This window comes from Trematomus bernacchii, unplaced genomic scaffold (assembly GCF_902827165.1).
Source record: "Trematomus bernacchii unplaced genomic scaffold, fTreBer1.1, whole genome shotgun sequence".
Classification (NCBI taxonomy): domain Eukaryota; kingdom Metazoa; phylum Chordata; class Actinopteri; order Perciformes; family Nototheniidae; genus Trematomus; species Trematomus bernacchii.
In genome coordinates, this window is record NW_022987720.1 from 1,716,444 (window position 1) to 1,732,640 (window position 16,197).

At 39.4% G+C, this 16,197-nt stretch overlaps 2 protein-coding genes across 3 annotated transcripts; one reads left to right on the plus strand and one right to left on the minus strand.

Moving 5' to 3' along the window:
• Positions 1–474: 474 nt before the first annotated feature.
• Positions 475–8,699, plus strand: slc2a12 (solute carrier family 2 member 12). 2 transcript variants are annotated; one of them, XM_034143169.1, is made up of 6 exons: positions 475–583; positions 1,283–1,397; positions 5,067–6,356; positions 6,635–6,757; positions 7,918–8,050; positions 8,143–8,699. In XM_034143169.1, exons 2-6 carry the CDS (start codon positions 1,301–1,303, stop codon positions 8,234–8,236), a joined length of 1,737 nt encoding a protein of 578 aa, XP_033999060.1. In that variant the 5' UTR covers positions 475–583; positions 1,283–1,300; the 3' UTR covers positions 8,237–8,699. The 2 variants fall into 2 exon arrangements, with proteins under 2 accessions (XP_033999060.1, XP_033999059.1); XM_034143168.1 differs by having other exon boundaries at positions 485–592; positions 8,143–8,408.
• Positions 8,700–9,661: 962 nt separating this feature from the next.
• On the minus strand, positions 9,662–15,012 carry tbpl1 (TBP-like 1). Its single transcript, XM_034143170.1, has 8 exons — positions 14,896–15,012; positions 14,115–14,211; positions 13,563–13,804; positions 13,345–13,427; positions 13,065–13,128; positions 12,403–12,506; positions 11,668–11,762; positions 9,662–11,093 (listed from the first exon to the last, which is right to left on the minus strand). The coding sequence occupies exons 3-8, from the start codon at positions 13,695–13,697 to the stop codon at positions 11,011–11,013; spliced, it is 564 nt and encodes a 187-aa protein (XP_033999061.1). The 5' UTR covers positions 13,698–13,804; positions 14,115–14,211; positions 14,896–15,012; the 3' UTR covers positions 9,662–11,010.
• Between the last annotated feature and the right edge of the window lie 1,185 nt (positions 15,013–16,197).

Here is a 16,197-nt window from a genome sequence, read left to right on the forward strand (position 1 = left end):
ACAGGGTGTTACTGGAACATGCAGTAAGGCTACATTCTGTCATCTGTGGAGCAGGAGGGCAGGTTGGACAGCTCAGTCCTGCAGCATTCATAGAAACAGGACATGGGAACCAAGCAAAAACCAGCAGGAGGCCACCCCATGTGTTTTCACATACAGTATGAGAGAAAGACCATTATTGATACAGGTGTATTTTATGGTGGTTATATTATAGTGATCACAGCAATACAAAAAAAAGCAGCTGGAAGCGTAACAAAACAGCATAGGATAAGCTCCTTTGTAGCTCCTTATACCCTACCACAATAGATAAATATAAGCCTAAAATAATATATTGTTTCATAAAAAATGTGATATAGTGTGTAGGCACTACCAAGGACAAATCCAAGTTTTCTATTGGTCCGACCAATTTCTGGGCCGACAAGGGCGGAGCTAAACAAGTGCTTAACCAAAACAACTTTCGTGCGTGCACCGACAAGAGAGAGAGAGAGTTGCGAGCCGGGTCAAAGTCATAAAGTCTGGAGAAGAAAGCGAATGGACCGATAAACGGGGAAATAAGCTGACAACAGAGACACCGCTGGGTCGTCAGGTGAGGAAGGTAGTACTGCATATAGAGGCAAAAAGTGTTTACTGAACTTTTTAGGCATCGACATTCGACACCCGCAAAGTTGCACGTTAATTGTGGACAAGCCCAAACTCGAAGTCATTGGGTTTGAGTCCAGTTTACTTTATTGTTAGCTGTAAAAACGTTGTGTTTCCCCCTGTGGTCTTGGTTTACTGGCCTCCACAAAATGACCTTGCAACACTTTTGCTCAAGGCGAGAACACCAATAGGATGCGACTACATCAGTAGGAAAAACAAAGGTCCCAAACCATTACCATATGCCAAAGAAGGGCAACACAAAAACAAACTTAAGAAGAACTTAAAGCTTACTAGCAGCTTGACAGGATCTGGGTTTAACACCTTATAGCTACAGTTTTTGGAAGTACTGTCGAATTCACTCATTGAACAACTCTATTTCACAATCTAAAGCAACTGTCCATTGAGAGCTGGTATTTATTTGTATCCATTTATTTGTATTTTTCTTTCATATTGCCATACTTGGTAAGTATATAGCACACAACAAAAGAATAGTTAAAATATATTAAATTGCATCACTGGGTTGAAACATATTTTTGATTAAACAGTTGTTGCTAAAAACAAACAAAGTTATGCCATTTTTAAACAATAATTTCTGTGAAGTTTTTGAATGTTTCTTTGTCTGATGGTCTGTATCTGCTCTACCTAGGCCTAATGTTAGAGGTTAATGATGGACCCCAAAAGTGAGACCAAGAAGATTACCTCCCTACTCCCAGGCGACCCCTCGCCTGAGGCGCAGGAACAGACCCCTCCAAAAGGCCCAGGTACGCACAAATGGCAATTACACTTTATGAAGATAGAAAAACGATTGTTTGTTATGTGAATGTTTTTTTAGAGGCTAATTTGGAATTGTTTATGGTGTACCTTCAACACCATGTCCAAAAGGGCTCCTCCCTACAGCTTGCACTACCTCTCTACCACTTTATTATAATACCACATTTGGTTACACCAGAAAGCAATATTTGTTAAATGTTAACTAGGTGCCTCTTCCAAGAAGCAGTTTAGTTGAATTTTCTAGATAACTTTCAAAGTTATCTGGTGAATCAGTAAACCTGATTATTACAACAACAGATTAATATAAAATATATTGGCACTTTTAACATCTTCCCAGTAGCTTTTAAAAACTGATTAACGAAGACACCAAAAGTAATTTATGACTTTTATTATGCCCAGGTCACTCTAACTTTGGTTGCTTAAACCCTAAACTCAGTTAATTCTTATGTTATGTTATTATGTTGCATTGTTGGAGAAGCCTGTGACATAAGATTTTCAACTGCATAATTACTCTGTAGCTATGTCAGATTGACAATAAAGAACCTTGAACCTTGAAATGACCCACTTCTTTACCAATGATTCTTCCTGGAGAGCGATGCTGCACCGTGCTGCGCTTAGAAGTTAAGAATACATACTTCTCTATGGATAATAGAGTGAAACACAGGTCTTTGGAAGACAAAAAGAAATTCACATTTCTGCATTAAATAGGTGTAAAATATGTTAAAATGTATTACGACGCATTACAACAAGCCAGTTATTTTGTGACTAAAGACAGGTTCAAATATAGCAAAACAAGTTAATTACTAAAGTAGTATTCTATCTAAATACATTTATATTGCTCTTATTCTAAATTGTTCAGGAAGTGTAATAGGAATGTGACAACAAGCGTTTACAGCCATAAGTCTCATTACAGGAGAGAACAGTCTAACATATTAAATATTGTAATCCCATTATGATATAAAGTCTGTTATAGAAAAGGATTGACAGATGGTATGCAGTGCAACAGTCAGAGCAGATGACTTGTAGATCCTGCAGTTTGCAGCTGCGTCTCTGTTGTTCTTGCATGTTGCACCGTGGGAATTATATTAGATTAAAAAGAAAAAGGCCTGACTGGCATGATTATTAGGAAAGTTAAATACCTTGGCATTAAAGTCTTCAGCCTACTATGAAAACAGATCTTTCAGGTTTAAATACCTCAGGTGCAGTCTCCTTAGTTAAAAGCTGTTACAGGGTCAATTCATGTCATCAGAAATAATGATAGAACTTTATGACTGTTCCCTATAAATATACAAAAAAAGGTCATGCGTATTACTGTTTTTAGCTCACAAGTTTAAAGGTGCATATGTCAATTGGATATATATCTATTTGCTGAGCTGATCAGTTTTGATTCTTCCAGATTTTTCTTTCCTATCTCTCTTTTGATAACAAATGTGTGACAGCTCACAGTGGTACGCGCAAGACAGCGCAGATAGGCTTTAACCCCTCACACACACACACACACACTCACTCACACACAAACACAATGACTTACAAGATTGCTTCAGCATTCTTCTGAACTTCTGACCTCCTGTTCCACACTGTCAGAGCTTGTAAAGTGTCTTGATGGTTCGGGGAATCCTACAAGAAGAAAAGCTGTGACAATGCCGATAGTTATGGCATGATATTAATATTACAAACACTAGTATGTGTTTTATTTTTCTGCTCCCTTACATCATGATGTTAAGTACATACAGTCACTATGGATATATTTTATTCTTACTTTATGTAATTTCCTTTAAAATTCAACCGATCGTAAAACCAGTGCACCTTTGATCTCCAGAAGAAACAAATGGTTGTCTTGTTGACCTTACTCCAAGGAGGTCGTAGTGTATGGTCTGCTACATTACACAACGACCCTACCATAATAATTCCTCTCACCAATTTGCTGCCAAAGAATGAGTTTGACAAATGTTTAACTTGGAAGGAATTAAAATGTTAAAAGTATACTGGAGGCAAATATGTATTCACTTGATTTACAAACGACAAGGCAAACAAATTATCCAGATATTTGTCTGTGGTGTGTCAATATGCTTTAAGGTTATTTTTCTTTGGAAAAATGCCAACATCCACCCTGAGTCATTATCCTATACAACCGTAGGATAAAATCAGCTGATTGCTCAGAACAGGTTAGGGCTCTAAAAGCTGCCGAGGAATGGGAGAGCACTTAATGAATGCATATTACCTGGGGCAGTGTACCTGTTTAGGCCACATCTAATGTACCTAAAGTTGTGCACATTCAATATATAATTTCCTTTTATTACTACGACAACAGAGTTTAACGTTTATCGATTGGCAATAATTCACATTAATAATGTTATCGCGATATTAATTGAAGATGTGTGTTGTGCTTTCAGTCAAGGTAATCTTGTCTATTTTGGGTTTTGTCTCCTTTTTGTAAAATAATTACACTCAAAATAGGAGTGTGGGGAGGAGGATATAGACACTTTAAACCAGTGGTTCTCAACTGTGGGTCGCAGATGTGTGAGTTTTTTTTTTTTGGGAAATAAGTCAAACTTTTCTTTTGAAGGCCCGATTGTCTAACGCTGTGCATGCAGTAGGCGTTGGACTGGGAGTACAACAACATGTTTTTTCGAGTCTTCTGGCCAATCAGAATCAAGATTGTTGCCGGAAGTCCCCACGGAGAATAACTCTGCGGTAGAACTATTCTTTATACATCCATGGGTACAACTTCAGATAAAAATGAACACATAATGAAATATGACCCCCGGTTTGATGATTGACAGGTCACAGAACAATGGGGGCTATCTACCCTTACCCACAATTTAAAGGAAGTCCCACAGACTATCTCCTCTTTGCTCTTCTCTCTGTGTGGAGCAGCAAGTTCAGCTGTCAGAACAAAGTGAAAAACAAACAATGGCATAACATATTATTAATATGTCGGGTAGTAATAGATTTATTTATTTTCTTCTCAGAGTGTACCAGAATGTGTAGTTTTGTTAGTATTTCTAAAAATCTCCTGGGGGAGAATCCCCCCCAGACCCCCTGCTGGGGTTGGGTTTTCAGCATGTGTGCCTTTTTGTGTTATACAGTTCAGCTTTGATTCCATCATCTCATTAAACCTTATTTAAAAGCATACATTAGTTCTGGGATATAAGGGATATATGCACTGTACTTCACTTTAATTAATATTGTATGCTGAAAAGCGTATATATTACAGCACAATTTTTTGTTGAATAGATTTGAGTGGTTCAATATTTTGGGTCACGATTTATTGACAAAGGAAAAAGTGGATCCCGAGGCCTGACCAGTTGAGAACCACTTCTTTAAACCAAGCTGTACAGTAATGGGTAAAAAAAAGGTTATCAGATAAACTTGTAAAAAAAAAAAAGATACACAATTTAAAATTGCATTTTTAAATATCACGGTTAACGTCAAAACTGAATATCCCTACATGGGATCTTCTCTTATTTTATCTTACAGTATATTGCAAAGCCCCTATTACAAAGTAATGTCTTCTTTGAACCAGCTAACTTGTTTGTATCTCTTTTTGGAAAAAGCAGCAACATCTGTGAGATCTCGAGGATGCACATTGAGACCTTGTTGGGAAGGTATTTCCTCTCACTCTCTCTCTGTGTTTCTGTCTTCTGTCTTCTCTCCAGGCTGCAGCTGGCTGGTGGTGGTAGCGGCTCTGGCGGCCTCTCTGAGCGGCCTGATGCTGGGGTATGAAATGGGGCTGACCTCGGGGGTCCTGCTTCAGCTGCGGGAACTCCTCTCCCTCTCCTGCAGGGAACAGGAACTGCTGGTCAGCTCCCACCTGCTCGGCGCTCTGCTCATGTCCCTGGCTGGAGGTCCTCTTCTGGACCGCTACGGCCGCCGCTTCTCTTTGCTCCTGAGCGCCGCCCTGGTGGTCGGAGGGACTGTCATGCTCATCGCGTTCAACACACTGGTTTTCTTCACCCTGGGCCGGGTGATAGTCGGCATGGGTACAGCTCTGTCTGGGACAGGAGCGTGCCTGTACATCGCAGAGATCTCACCCATGGAGAGGAGGGGTCTGCTGGTCACGCTGTACGAACTGATGCTGGTTGTGGGTGTAATGCTGGGATTTGGCTGTAGCTACGTCTTCTCTACTGTGCCGCATGGCTGGGCGTATACATTTGGACTAGTAATCCCCCCCGCGCTGCTGCAGATCAGTGTCCTTGTGTTCCTCCCAGCCAGCCCACGCTTCCTGGTCACCCGGGGTAAAGTGGAGCAGGCCAGGATGGTGCTGGCCCGAATGAGAGGTGGGGTCCAGGAGCATGTGGAAAAGGAGCTCAGAGACATCCTGGCAGGACTTAAAGAGGAATCAGAGCACAGTTTCTGGGAGCTGTTCAGTAGCAAAGCTAACCTGCGCTCACGGCTGCTAACTGGCGTGGCTTTAGTCTTCCTTCAGCAGGCTACAGGTCAACCCAACATCCTCTCCTACGCCTCACCGCTCCTCCGCAGCATGGGCTTCAACAGCGACGCCGCAGCGACCTTGGCCTCCACAGGGTTCGGAGTGGTCAAAGTAGTTGGCACCATCCCAGCGGTGTTGCTGGTCGACCGCGTGGGAACCAAGAACTTTTTGTGCGTTGGTGCCGTCGGAATGGGAGTGTCGCTACTGGCCCTCGGCACATTGACACTGCAAAGCCACACCCATCTCACCAGCCTGTGTAAAAGTCACACCATACCAAACCACACACATACGCCATGGGATTTAAACGGATCCTCTATAGACTTTGGCAACAGTGCCATTTTAGCTACTGGCCTCCCCAGCCAATGGGATAGTGAGGAGGCACAGTGGACTAAAAGAGAGGACGATGGGAATAGGGAGTCAGGAAGGACTCCTGCGGAAGTGTCCTCCTTTATGAAGTGGGCCTCATTGATCAGCTTGCTGGTGTTCGTGGCAGCCTTCTCCATTAGCCTGGGGCCAAGTAAGCACCAGTTTTTTTTATTTACCCACTCCTTGGGCGTACCAAAAGCTGTAGCATCATTCCAAACTTGTAATACTTGTTGTTAACCAATAGGAGAGTGCAAAGAAGTGCATTTTATCTGCAATAAAATACTGCAGCTAACCATATGCACTGACTGGCACAGTTCAGAGAATGGCAGCAGCTTATAACACGTTGTACGGTTAAGTACAACATTTTGTTATTTGTATTATTGCGTTATTAACCATGGCCTCTTGCGTATTTGTTTCTTTCCCTTCCAGTGGTGTATGTGGTTCTCAGTGAGATCTTTCCGATGGGAGTACGAGGTAGAGCTGTGTCTGTGGTGTCGGCTGTGAACTGGGCCACTAACCTGCTCATCTCCATGACCTTCCTCACATTTACAGGTGTGTGTGTGTGTTAGGGCTGTGCAATTAATCGTATTTTAATCGCAATTACGATTTTGGCCTGCCACAATTACGAAAACAACATAATCGAATAAAGCAATTATTTTGCTTTGCTAGGTTGTGACAGTGCACTGCAACATATTTGATCTAATTTATTTTAGTCTAATTTATTTGTATTTATCATATTTACATATGTTTAGTAGCTTGTTGGAGTGCGCTCCAAAATATTTGTTGATCTTGTTTATTGGTATTTATTATTTTTGATATTATTTATTTAAATGTAAATATAAATGTATCATTTATTTAATTTATTTTTGTATTGGTTTTTCAGTTGAATTATACGTTCAGGGTAATCAACGGTTAAAAAGATACTGTTCAAATTATTATTTGTATTTGTTTTAAAGTCAATGAATAATCGTATTTAATAATCGTGATATCAATTATTGACCAAAATAATCGTGATTATGATTTTTGCCATAATCGCCCAGCCCTAGTGTGTGTGTGTGTGTTATTGGTTATCATTGTAGGTTCAAGTTCATGTGGTACATCTACAATTTTCCTGATCTTGTCTATGCAACTGGGGCAAGTATTCTGTAGTAGATCAGGTTCTCTTTTGCAAAAAAGAACTGCAAGTGAACCAACGATTTAACCTTGATCACATTGTATTTTTGTCTTTTGTCCAGGACAGGCAAACAAAGATGAACGTTTATAGTAATGGTTAAAACAACCAGCAAACAAAGTAAAACAGGTTTAAGTGTGCCTCACCCTGTTCTCACTGCTGGAAACACGATATATCAGGACCAGGAAAAACCGGAAGACAATTTAAATAACTTCTCAATATTCAAATCAGGAATCTTTTATATGCACAGTTTTTTAAGGGTTTGGCAGCCACTGCAAATCAGTGTCACTTTGTGGAAATTCTTCTTCAATGATGTCTTTTAAGGACAATGTCATCACAAAATGAAGCAGAGTTAGTCATTTAAACTGTAGAACAATTATCATAGTAGCAACTCTGTGGTGCAACGAAAAAGCCGGCATCGAGCCAAGAATGCATTCGAGCAAGGAGGGAAATACATAACAAGTAAAACAAACAAGCATGCTATCTAAGGTATTGTGTGGACATTTGAGGATGATGTGTTCTTTCCCTTTTGTTTCCCTAGAAAAGTTTGGTCTCCCCAATGTGATGTTCCTGTACGCTGTTATGAGCTTTGTTCTGCTGGTCTTCATCATCTTCTGTATCCATGAGACCAAGGGTCGCACGCTGGAGGAGATATCAAAAGAACTGGCTAAGGAGTGAGTGGGAGTTTGCTGATGAGCTTAATGTTATCAAGGTGTCAAGTCGTTTTCTAAGTAGATTGCTTTATCTTCCTTCTCTGCTTTCCCAGGAAACATTTTGAGGGGAGGCTCTGCAGGCAGGTTCAGCCTCAGAAGAGTCTGAACCGCAGCACTACGTCCACAGAGACTCCAGCAAACGTCTGATTGGGCTTGAACTCGTACATCGCTGCAGATCCTGTATTGATGGCAAACTCATATCCTTGTTGCTACGTGCTGCACGAGAAGGACGAACAACAGGAAGGTGATGGAAATTGTATTTTCAGGACATTTTTAAATGATGAAGGTTTGATTACATTAGTAGAACTCAGGTCTCACTTCAGGAAGTAAAGATACACTTTGGGGATGAATTGAATTTCTTTGTAAAAAATGCCTTTCTTGTATTACCTACCAATTCAACCCCAACATAATGACTTCCATATAAACCTTGAATTCTTGGAGAACATGTTTTTCCAATGTCTCAATAATTCAAGGGTGAACATATATACAACCGTCATATTGGGGGTAAAGTATTACCTTAAAGGGGACCTATCATGCAAAATGCACTTTTGTACGTCTTTTATACATGAATATGTGTCCCCGGTGTTCCAGGGAACTCACCAAGTGTCAGAAAACACAACCCTCTCTATTTTCCTCCATACCCAAATCTCTAAAAAAGGGGCTGCAACGGATCTGATAAAAACTGATCCAGATTTGAACACTGTCCCGACGTCAGGACGGTGGCACTACGGCTATTGGGCCAACTCCACCAATCAGGAGGAGACAGCCATGGCCATTGCCGTTCGAAAGCGCTGGAGACGCTGTAGTACATATGCCAGGCCTGTAGGTGGTGCTGTTCTGCCCTTATCTTCCCTTACAAAAACAGAGCTAAAAAATGTCAAATTGAGCAAAATGAGGCATGGCTAAAATGCATGATGTTTGGTATTTTGAAAAAAAAAAAGTATAAATATGCCTTATATGGGTATGGTCCTACACTATATTATTCAAATATAGCATGATAGGTCCACTTTAAGAATACAGTTCCAATAAGGCAGAAATGAAAGAAAACCCACTCAAACTGTTCGACTACAGGTTTTTAGTTTAGACAAAAGAATGTCTCGGTCTTGATTAGGGAAATCAAAGATGTACTAAACTATCAAACACTAATAACTTGAAATGTCTGTTTGTAACATTCTTTGAATTGCAAATTAATGCATAATGCATTATTTATGTGCTGCTCTGTCATGTAATGTAACAACACTAGAGCCCGGTGCCGCCTCTTTTTGTATGGGATTAAGCAATCAAGAAAATGATGACTCAACAAGTTCCCTTTTACTGTATGCCTGTCTGCTGAACAAATACTAAACTCATCAGGTATGGTAGTATTATTGCCAAAATTAAACTTAGATGATTAACAAGTGGGATGTTTAACATCAAAGTGTGCACTTTGATACAGCTCCTTATCTTTTTCTCCTGTAGGAATGTGTTTGTAATCGGACACACTGAAAATCTTGGATAACCATGAGTTATTCAGTGCTTCACTCCAGCTGTAATCACATGCATGTACACAAAGAGAGTAAATGATACAAAGTGAAGTGTAGTTTTAATTGTTGATCCTTTATTTTTATACAAAATACAAAATTCTGAACAAGTGTCACAAACTTTCAGTCGACACTAGTTCAAAAAGTCCATCGCACACACTTAAGACGACATGTCAACGGCTATATCGACATCTTTTCATCAGATGCCTCTATTATATACATACATCTGTTGCCTGACATTAGGTTGTCCCAATTAAAAACACTTTCTGTTGTTCAGGAGAATGAGAATATGTGTAGGATTTGATTTTTCTGGGACTGGCTAACATCGTTGTCATTGCCTCTTTGAACACTGAAATGGAACGGCTGCTGTTGAGATTATGAGTTCTTTACTTAAAAATGACACTCGATTTTTTTAAAGAGTTTCTGTTACTCTAGTCTGTGCCTCAAGCAATTTCAAAGACTAACTATGGACGGTGTTTCATAACTATTCCTTCCCTTGTGTCAGCAACAATGACCTGGGACTAACCAGAAGTTCTGTTTAGTACAAATGAGTTAGGGGTCTATGGGGACAGACACAATTAAAACATACCCTTTCAAAGTTGTTGTTTTGTATATTTGCCTTGTTTAAATCTATTATTAGGAAATGACAAGAAATGAAATCACAACTTCTGTGAATTCTGATCCAGTACCAGTTAAGAATGAAGAATGGATTTATAGTAACTGATAACCAAACCAAGTAATAAACAAATTAAAAGCAACAAGTTAATTGAGAGATTAATGCTTTCTGTGAGCAGATATGTGCATCTGCATAAAGAACTGCAGCCTCAGTCCAGACTCCATGTTTTTCTTATTGGGCAGAAATATGGATAATACAGAGGATGCCTTGTGTTTGTGTTAACACGCCATGGACGGAGATTATTTTAGAAAAACTGGCACATGGGACGACATCTTGTATGTAGAGTTAAAGGTGAGGCTTCTCAGTGTAGACCTACTGACCCGATGCAATGGTCACAACAGTTCAGCGTTAAAATGGTTAGACTGTTAAAAACGGGTCTTTCTGTGTCCACCCAGAGCAAATGAGGAACATGAGTGAATCATTTCAATGTCAGGCAGGTCTGGAAGAGCAGTTTCCACTGAAGAAGGTGATGTTTGAAAGACAAACTTGTAAGTCTAGGCGGTTAAAATCACAATAGCCACAGAATCCACAACAACAGAGACACTTGTGAGAGGGAAGTTGTTAAAAGTTCAAATCCAGGTGACTTCCAGTCTGTTGTGTTAGAAGTTTGTGGACACGTAGCGGTAAATCCAAGCAAATCAAACCCAAGGATAAGGTGCTTCCTCACTGACAAATCAGACGTGTCTTCTCTTTCCTTCAATCCCTCTGTCTTTGACACGTTTCTTCTATTTGCGGAGGGGTTTCCTACACTCGAACAGTAGTGGGTACACCTGCTCAACAGCTGTGGCCACAGTCTGCACATTTGGTCCTGGACAATGGGATAGATGGGGATGGAGTGGGGGTAGGATGAGAACATAACAATAAGGTTTTAGTACAATTAAAAGACAGAAAGAAGCCAAAAACTCAGAAGAAATTGAAGTCACATATACCATTAGCACCATTAAACGTCCTAAATTATTTCACCCAGAGTAAAATTCCTTGAGGAATTAGGTTATACAAAACCGCGTTTCTGGTTGTGACAGACTATAAAAGTGCATAACAAAAATGTGACCTCAATCCCTTCAGCTGCTGCGCCCCCTAGCTGAGGATGAGACTCAGGGCACAGTACCCTATAAGAAATGTAACGGTGTACAGCATTGCACTTTTACTATTTAATAATTATTACTAGTATAATTATCAGTTACTAAGACCGTTAAAGTAATGAGAATAGAAGAATAAAGATAGACATAGTTTTAAACCTGAAGCAAATTAGTTGACATGTTGCCAGCAGTATAGCAGGAAAAATAAACTACAGTGAGTTTATTTGAATACTGTAGATAAGGAAATGAACACAGTATGGTAACGGTCAACTGTCACACATATGTGCATGTAGCGAGAGGTACCTGTAACTGTGATGCTGCCAGTCGAGAACACCTGGACGGTAGCTTTAATATGTTTGATCCTGTAGGTGGCAGCAGGATGGAGCTCCGGTTCATAACTGACAAACACAAACAAGCACAAGGTAAGTCATCTAAAAAATCTTGATGAATCAACCATGACCTTCAATAAAAAACAAAATCATAATTGAGGTTATTCATCCAAAATACAGTATTCTCCCCTAGCATGCAGCATTACAGGGACACAGAAGGTTAATTCATTTAATTTTTGGGACAAAACTATTTCAAAAAAATAAAAGAATACACCATGTTCTTATTTTACAATCTATATCTGTGTACCTATCCAAGTACATATACAGCTTTGTGAATCAGAAGCTGTTTACACATACACATCTTTTCTCTGATGCTGGTGCCAAATGCATACTGAAATGCTGAACAGTGCTCACACCACTAGAGGTCATCCTGCCCTTCCAAATAATTAAACACTAAGGTAAAAAAACATTTTAAACAGGGCTATTTACTCAAAAATACATGTACTGAGGTGCCTCTGGCAAAAAAATTGAAATAAATGTAATTACATTTCATAAAAAATAACTGACAAACAATATAATTCTGGACTGACAGGAGAAACCATAGGTACTATGTTATATATATTTATAGCACTGCTAAGACAAATCTGGATAACAGTTATGATTGTAATCAGTGTGGTGATATTAGTTGTAATGCATAGTACTGTATTACCTGGCAATGGGTCGGTTGTTCATTGTAAAGTCTATAAGGGCGATCGAAAAGGGCATGGAGCACACTGCCAGAACATTCACCACTTTGAAGGCTGAAAACCTCACCTGTGTAGAAAAACATACACATGCAGTCACTCATATGCATGTATTTATACGTAGATGCTTTCACATGTACAAGAAGAACTCTTGTCTTTTAATGTTGGTCTCATGGCCTTAGTGCAATAATTCCTATAAATCAGCCCCCACACACACTCCAGTTATTCCAGAAATATATGCAAATGTAATCCACCGATAACCGGCAAGTAATCTGATCTGGTGAGAGGTGACCTGTCTAAACCAAATGAGAATTCACAAGAAATGTAATCATTTAAACTGTCAGTATTTTTGTTTGATTAAAGAACTGCATTAACAGCAGAGCCTTCTTGAAACGTATTGACTCTTGCTGAGTCAATAAGTCCAGGATTGTATAAAGAAAAGAAAACTCCCCTGAGAAATCACATGTTTTTCTTATAACCCTTTTTAACAGAGGCTTGAACCTTAACTCGACAGTCTAAAATGCAAACATGTTACAATACGCTTCACATTCGGATTGACATTCATAGTTATGCCTGTTTTTCAAACATAATAAAGTGCTTTTTGTTATGATACAAAGGTTATGCTCACCCTGAAGCCCAGTTTCTGCAGAACACGGGCTAACCTGCGAGCGCCCAGCTTTGCGTCATCCTCACTGCAAAATACAGAAGAGATGTTACATGGAAATTGGCAAACAAAGAGTAAGGGAGGCAAGAAATTAGAAGCCCACATTTTTCTCACCAGATAGTTAAAGAGGCTATTAATAGGGCTCTGGCAACAACAACAACCCGATTTGTTATGAGCAGTTGCAGATTTTATTCGCAGACTTCACAGGAGTTCATGGTTTGTGTTTTATGTGTAGAGTGTCTACCTTGTGGCTCCTGTGCAGATGATTTTCCCTGAGGACCAGATTGAGGCTGTTATCTTGGGTTTACGAAGCTTCATCAGGACTTTCTAAAAAAGAAAGTGTTAACATTTGAATGCAGCCAACAAGAATCATGATAAATGCACTGTACATAATCAAAAGAAAATCAAGCTATTATTTGAATCTCTTAATAAGAATTTATTTGCATTCATCCACTTCCTTACCCCACAATCCGGCTTATAGATGACATTGTTCCCCTCTAAGGCGATGGTGCGCAGGTTGAGGTGGCACCTGACCCTGAATGTGGCCACCACATTGGTGATAATGATATCGAGTGCCTCATCATTGCTGGAATCCATGAGGAAGTGTGCGATGCAGCAAGAGGACCACAGGGGCTTTCTCCTCACACATTTATCACCTATGCCTCCACCACCATGTCACTCAGGGGCCAAGGAGACAAGAAGAGCTGGAAGGGGAAAAAAGGAGTTATTAATATTTTGAGAGACAAATGTTATAATGACAGTTTATGACGAAAAACCTTGTTTGGTGATACAACTAGTGTCATACACATGCAAAGATACTACGTTTTGTAATGTCCTATATCCTTATTACTTTCCAAAATGCCTTTGTTTTCATAGTTTTTACATTATTATTCACATTTCACTGTCACATTAGCACATTTTATAACATGACCAATACGGTTAAAATCAACTCGCACACATGTATGTTCGATATGTGTAAATAACATCTGAATGAAAACGTTAAAATGAATGCACCTTAGTTGCAGCGCCAATTCATCTGATCCTCCAGTTATGTGGTTCCCTTGTACTTGATATGTAGGAGAGTGAATGGGACTAGTAATCACACAGGCATCTGAAAGACATGAGGAATCATTTATACATTTTGGGAAATTATATTTATTTTGTATGAACTTTTACGCTATGTTGGCCATGTATGTAGTTAGCTTTCCCGCTAGTTATACAGCCTGACGGGTTAGCAACTTGCTCTTCCTACAAAATCCACGCTATCCAGTAAGATACATACACATTATATATTAGAGATTAAATACATGATTTATACATCACGTTAATGTGTTAACTCGATATAGCTGGACAACGTTGTGCCTAAAACATAAGCTTTAGTGGCGTTACAGCTGATGCATCGCTCACCCCTCTGTTGTATTGCATAGTAACGCAACTGATAAGCTTGTTTAGGACACTGATGCTAAGCTAGCTAATCTTGCAAGCCTTACAAACCAGCTGTCAACTTTTAATCGCAGACTAATTTAACATTTCGACATCAACTAACATGTTTTATGAAGTTTACTGAGATTAACGATCAGGAACAAACAGTAGATCCACCTCACTACTGCCCAGATATGTTGTGATGAGGCTATCCGTTAGCTGCAACAAAGAAAGTGCTCAGGCAGTAATGAATGAAAAGTTGGCAGCTAAGCTAGCTAACAAGCTAGCTATCTAACGATGACGAGGTCGTTGCACTGTTTCCAGTGGTTGGTGTTAATGTGTGTTTCTCAAATGTATGTTGTTCTTTAGCTACCTCTTCAGCTAGCTCAGTGATGTAAGCCCGAAACATAAACAGTCCAGCCAACGGTGAAATTTGTGGACAGACCCCTTCCTCCGCGAGACACTGAACAGCGAGCCAGCTAGCTTCCTGTTTGGGCTTTCAGAATAAAACCTTGTGACGCAGGGAACTTCAAAATAACTACAACTTCCGGTTTGAACTTTAAAAATGTAGCCATGGCCCATGATAACATACAGTAGGATACTAATGTATAGTAACTTTTGATGATAACGATTTGCAGGACAAAAAAAAATATTTTAAATAGTAGTTCATTAGATATGTGTTTTCCAAAGTAAAACTACAAACAGTAAAAACTATTCTTGTTTTGCAGGAATTCATCATAAGGCATTTGGTAAACAAATATAAAGACTGTATTCTTCTTTATCATCACCAAGCAATTATTAAAAGAATTCCAAAGGTTTAAAGTTAATTGGAAATTAATTTACAGATACATTTTATGAAAAATCCATCCCTACCTGCAGCAAATATGATCAATGTATGACTCATTTCAATTGTTTGGAGAAATCCATATCAAATAGAACATTCCTTTTCTCCAATTGGCATTTAATTCCCATTCACATTAATGCGTGTATAATTGAATTACTTATAGAGATGAATTGAATGGCAAAGACAAATTAACCATATATTCATATCAATTACAACCTTTTTTGTCAAAGAAATAAAGAACATTATTATGCAGATGTTTAAACCATACGTTGGTTTAAAGTTGGTAACTTGCGCCACCATGTGGAGCATTAGGGTTGATTTCTGTAGCCAAATTCTGTTCTACAAGTTTGTTTGGGATAATCTACGTTTGCCAATATTACACTTAGTAGGCTTATGTTAACACCATTTCCAGATAACAATGTGTAATTTTTCCAGTGTTTATGGTGTATTGACATTTAAGCTATGAGGGTAAAAAAACATCTCAGAGGAAAATGAGCACATCTGGTCAGTAAATACTGCTTAGGGAATTCTGGACAGGCTACAAAAGGGGAGAAGGAGTAAAGTTTGGACGCGGTTGGGAATGTTTGTGTTATCAATGAGAGAGTTCACAGCCGCTCCCGTGGCTCATGAATGAATTTAGTGAATGGATGGAGTCCTGAGGTGTCTCTGTCACATCCTGCAGTGACTGTGACCATCAGGCTTTTGTGTGGATTAGACTTATTCTTGAGCTCTTTTGACTTACTCTCTAACTTTCCACAACAAATACATACTGATGAGAAGGACATATACTCTTTGTAACTGAGTGTGTATATGTGCACATCCATATGTACA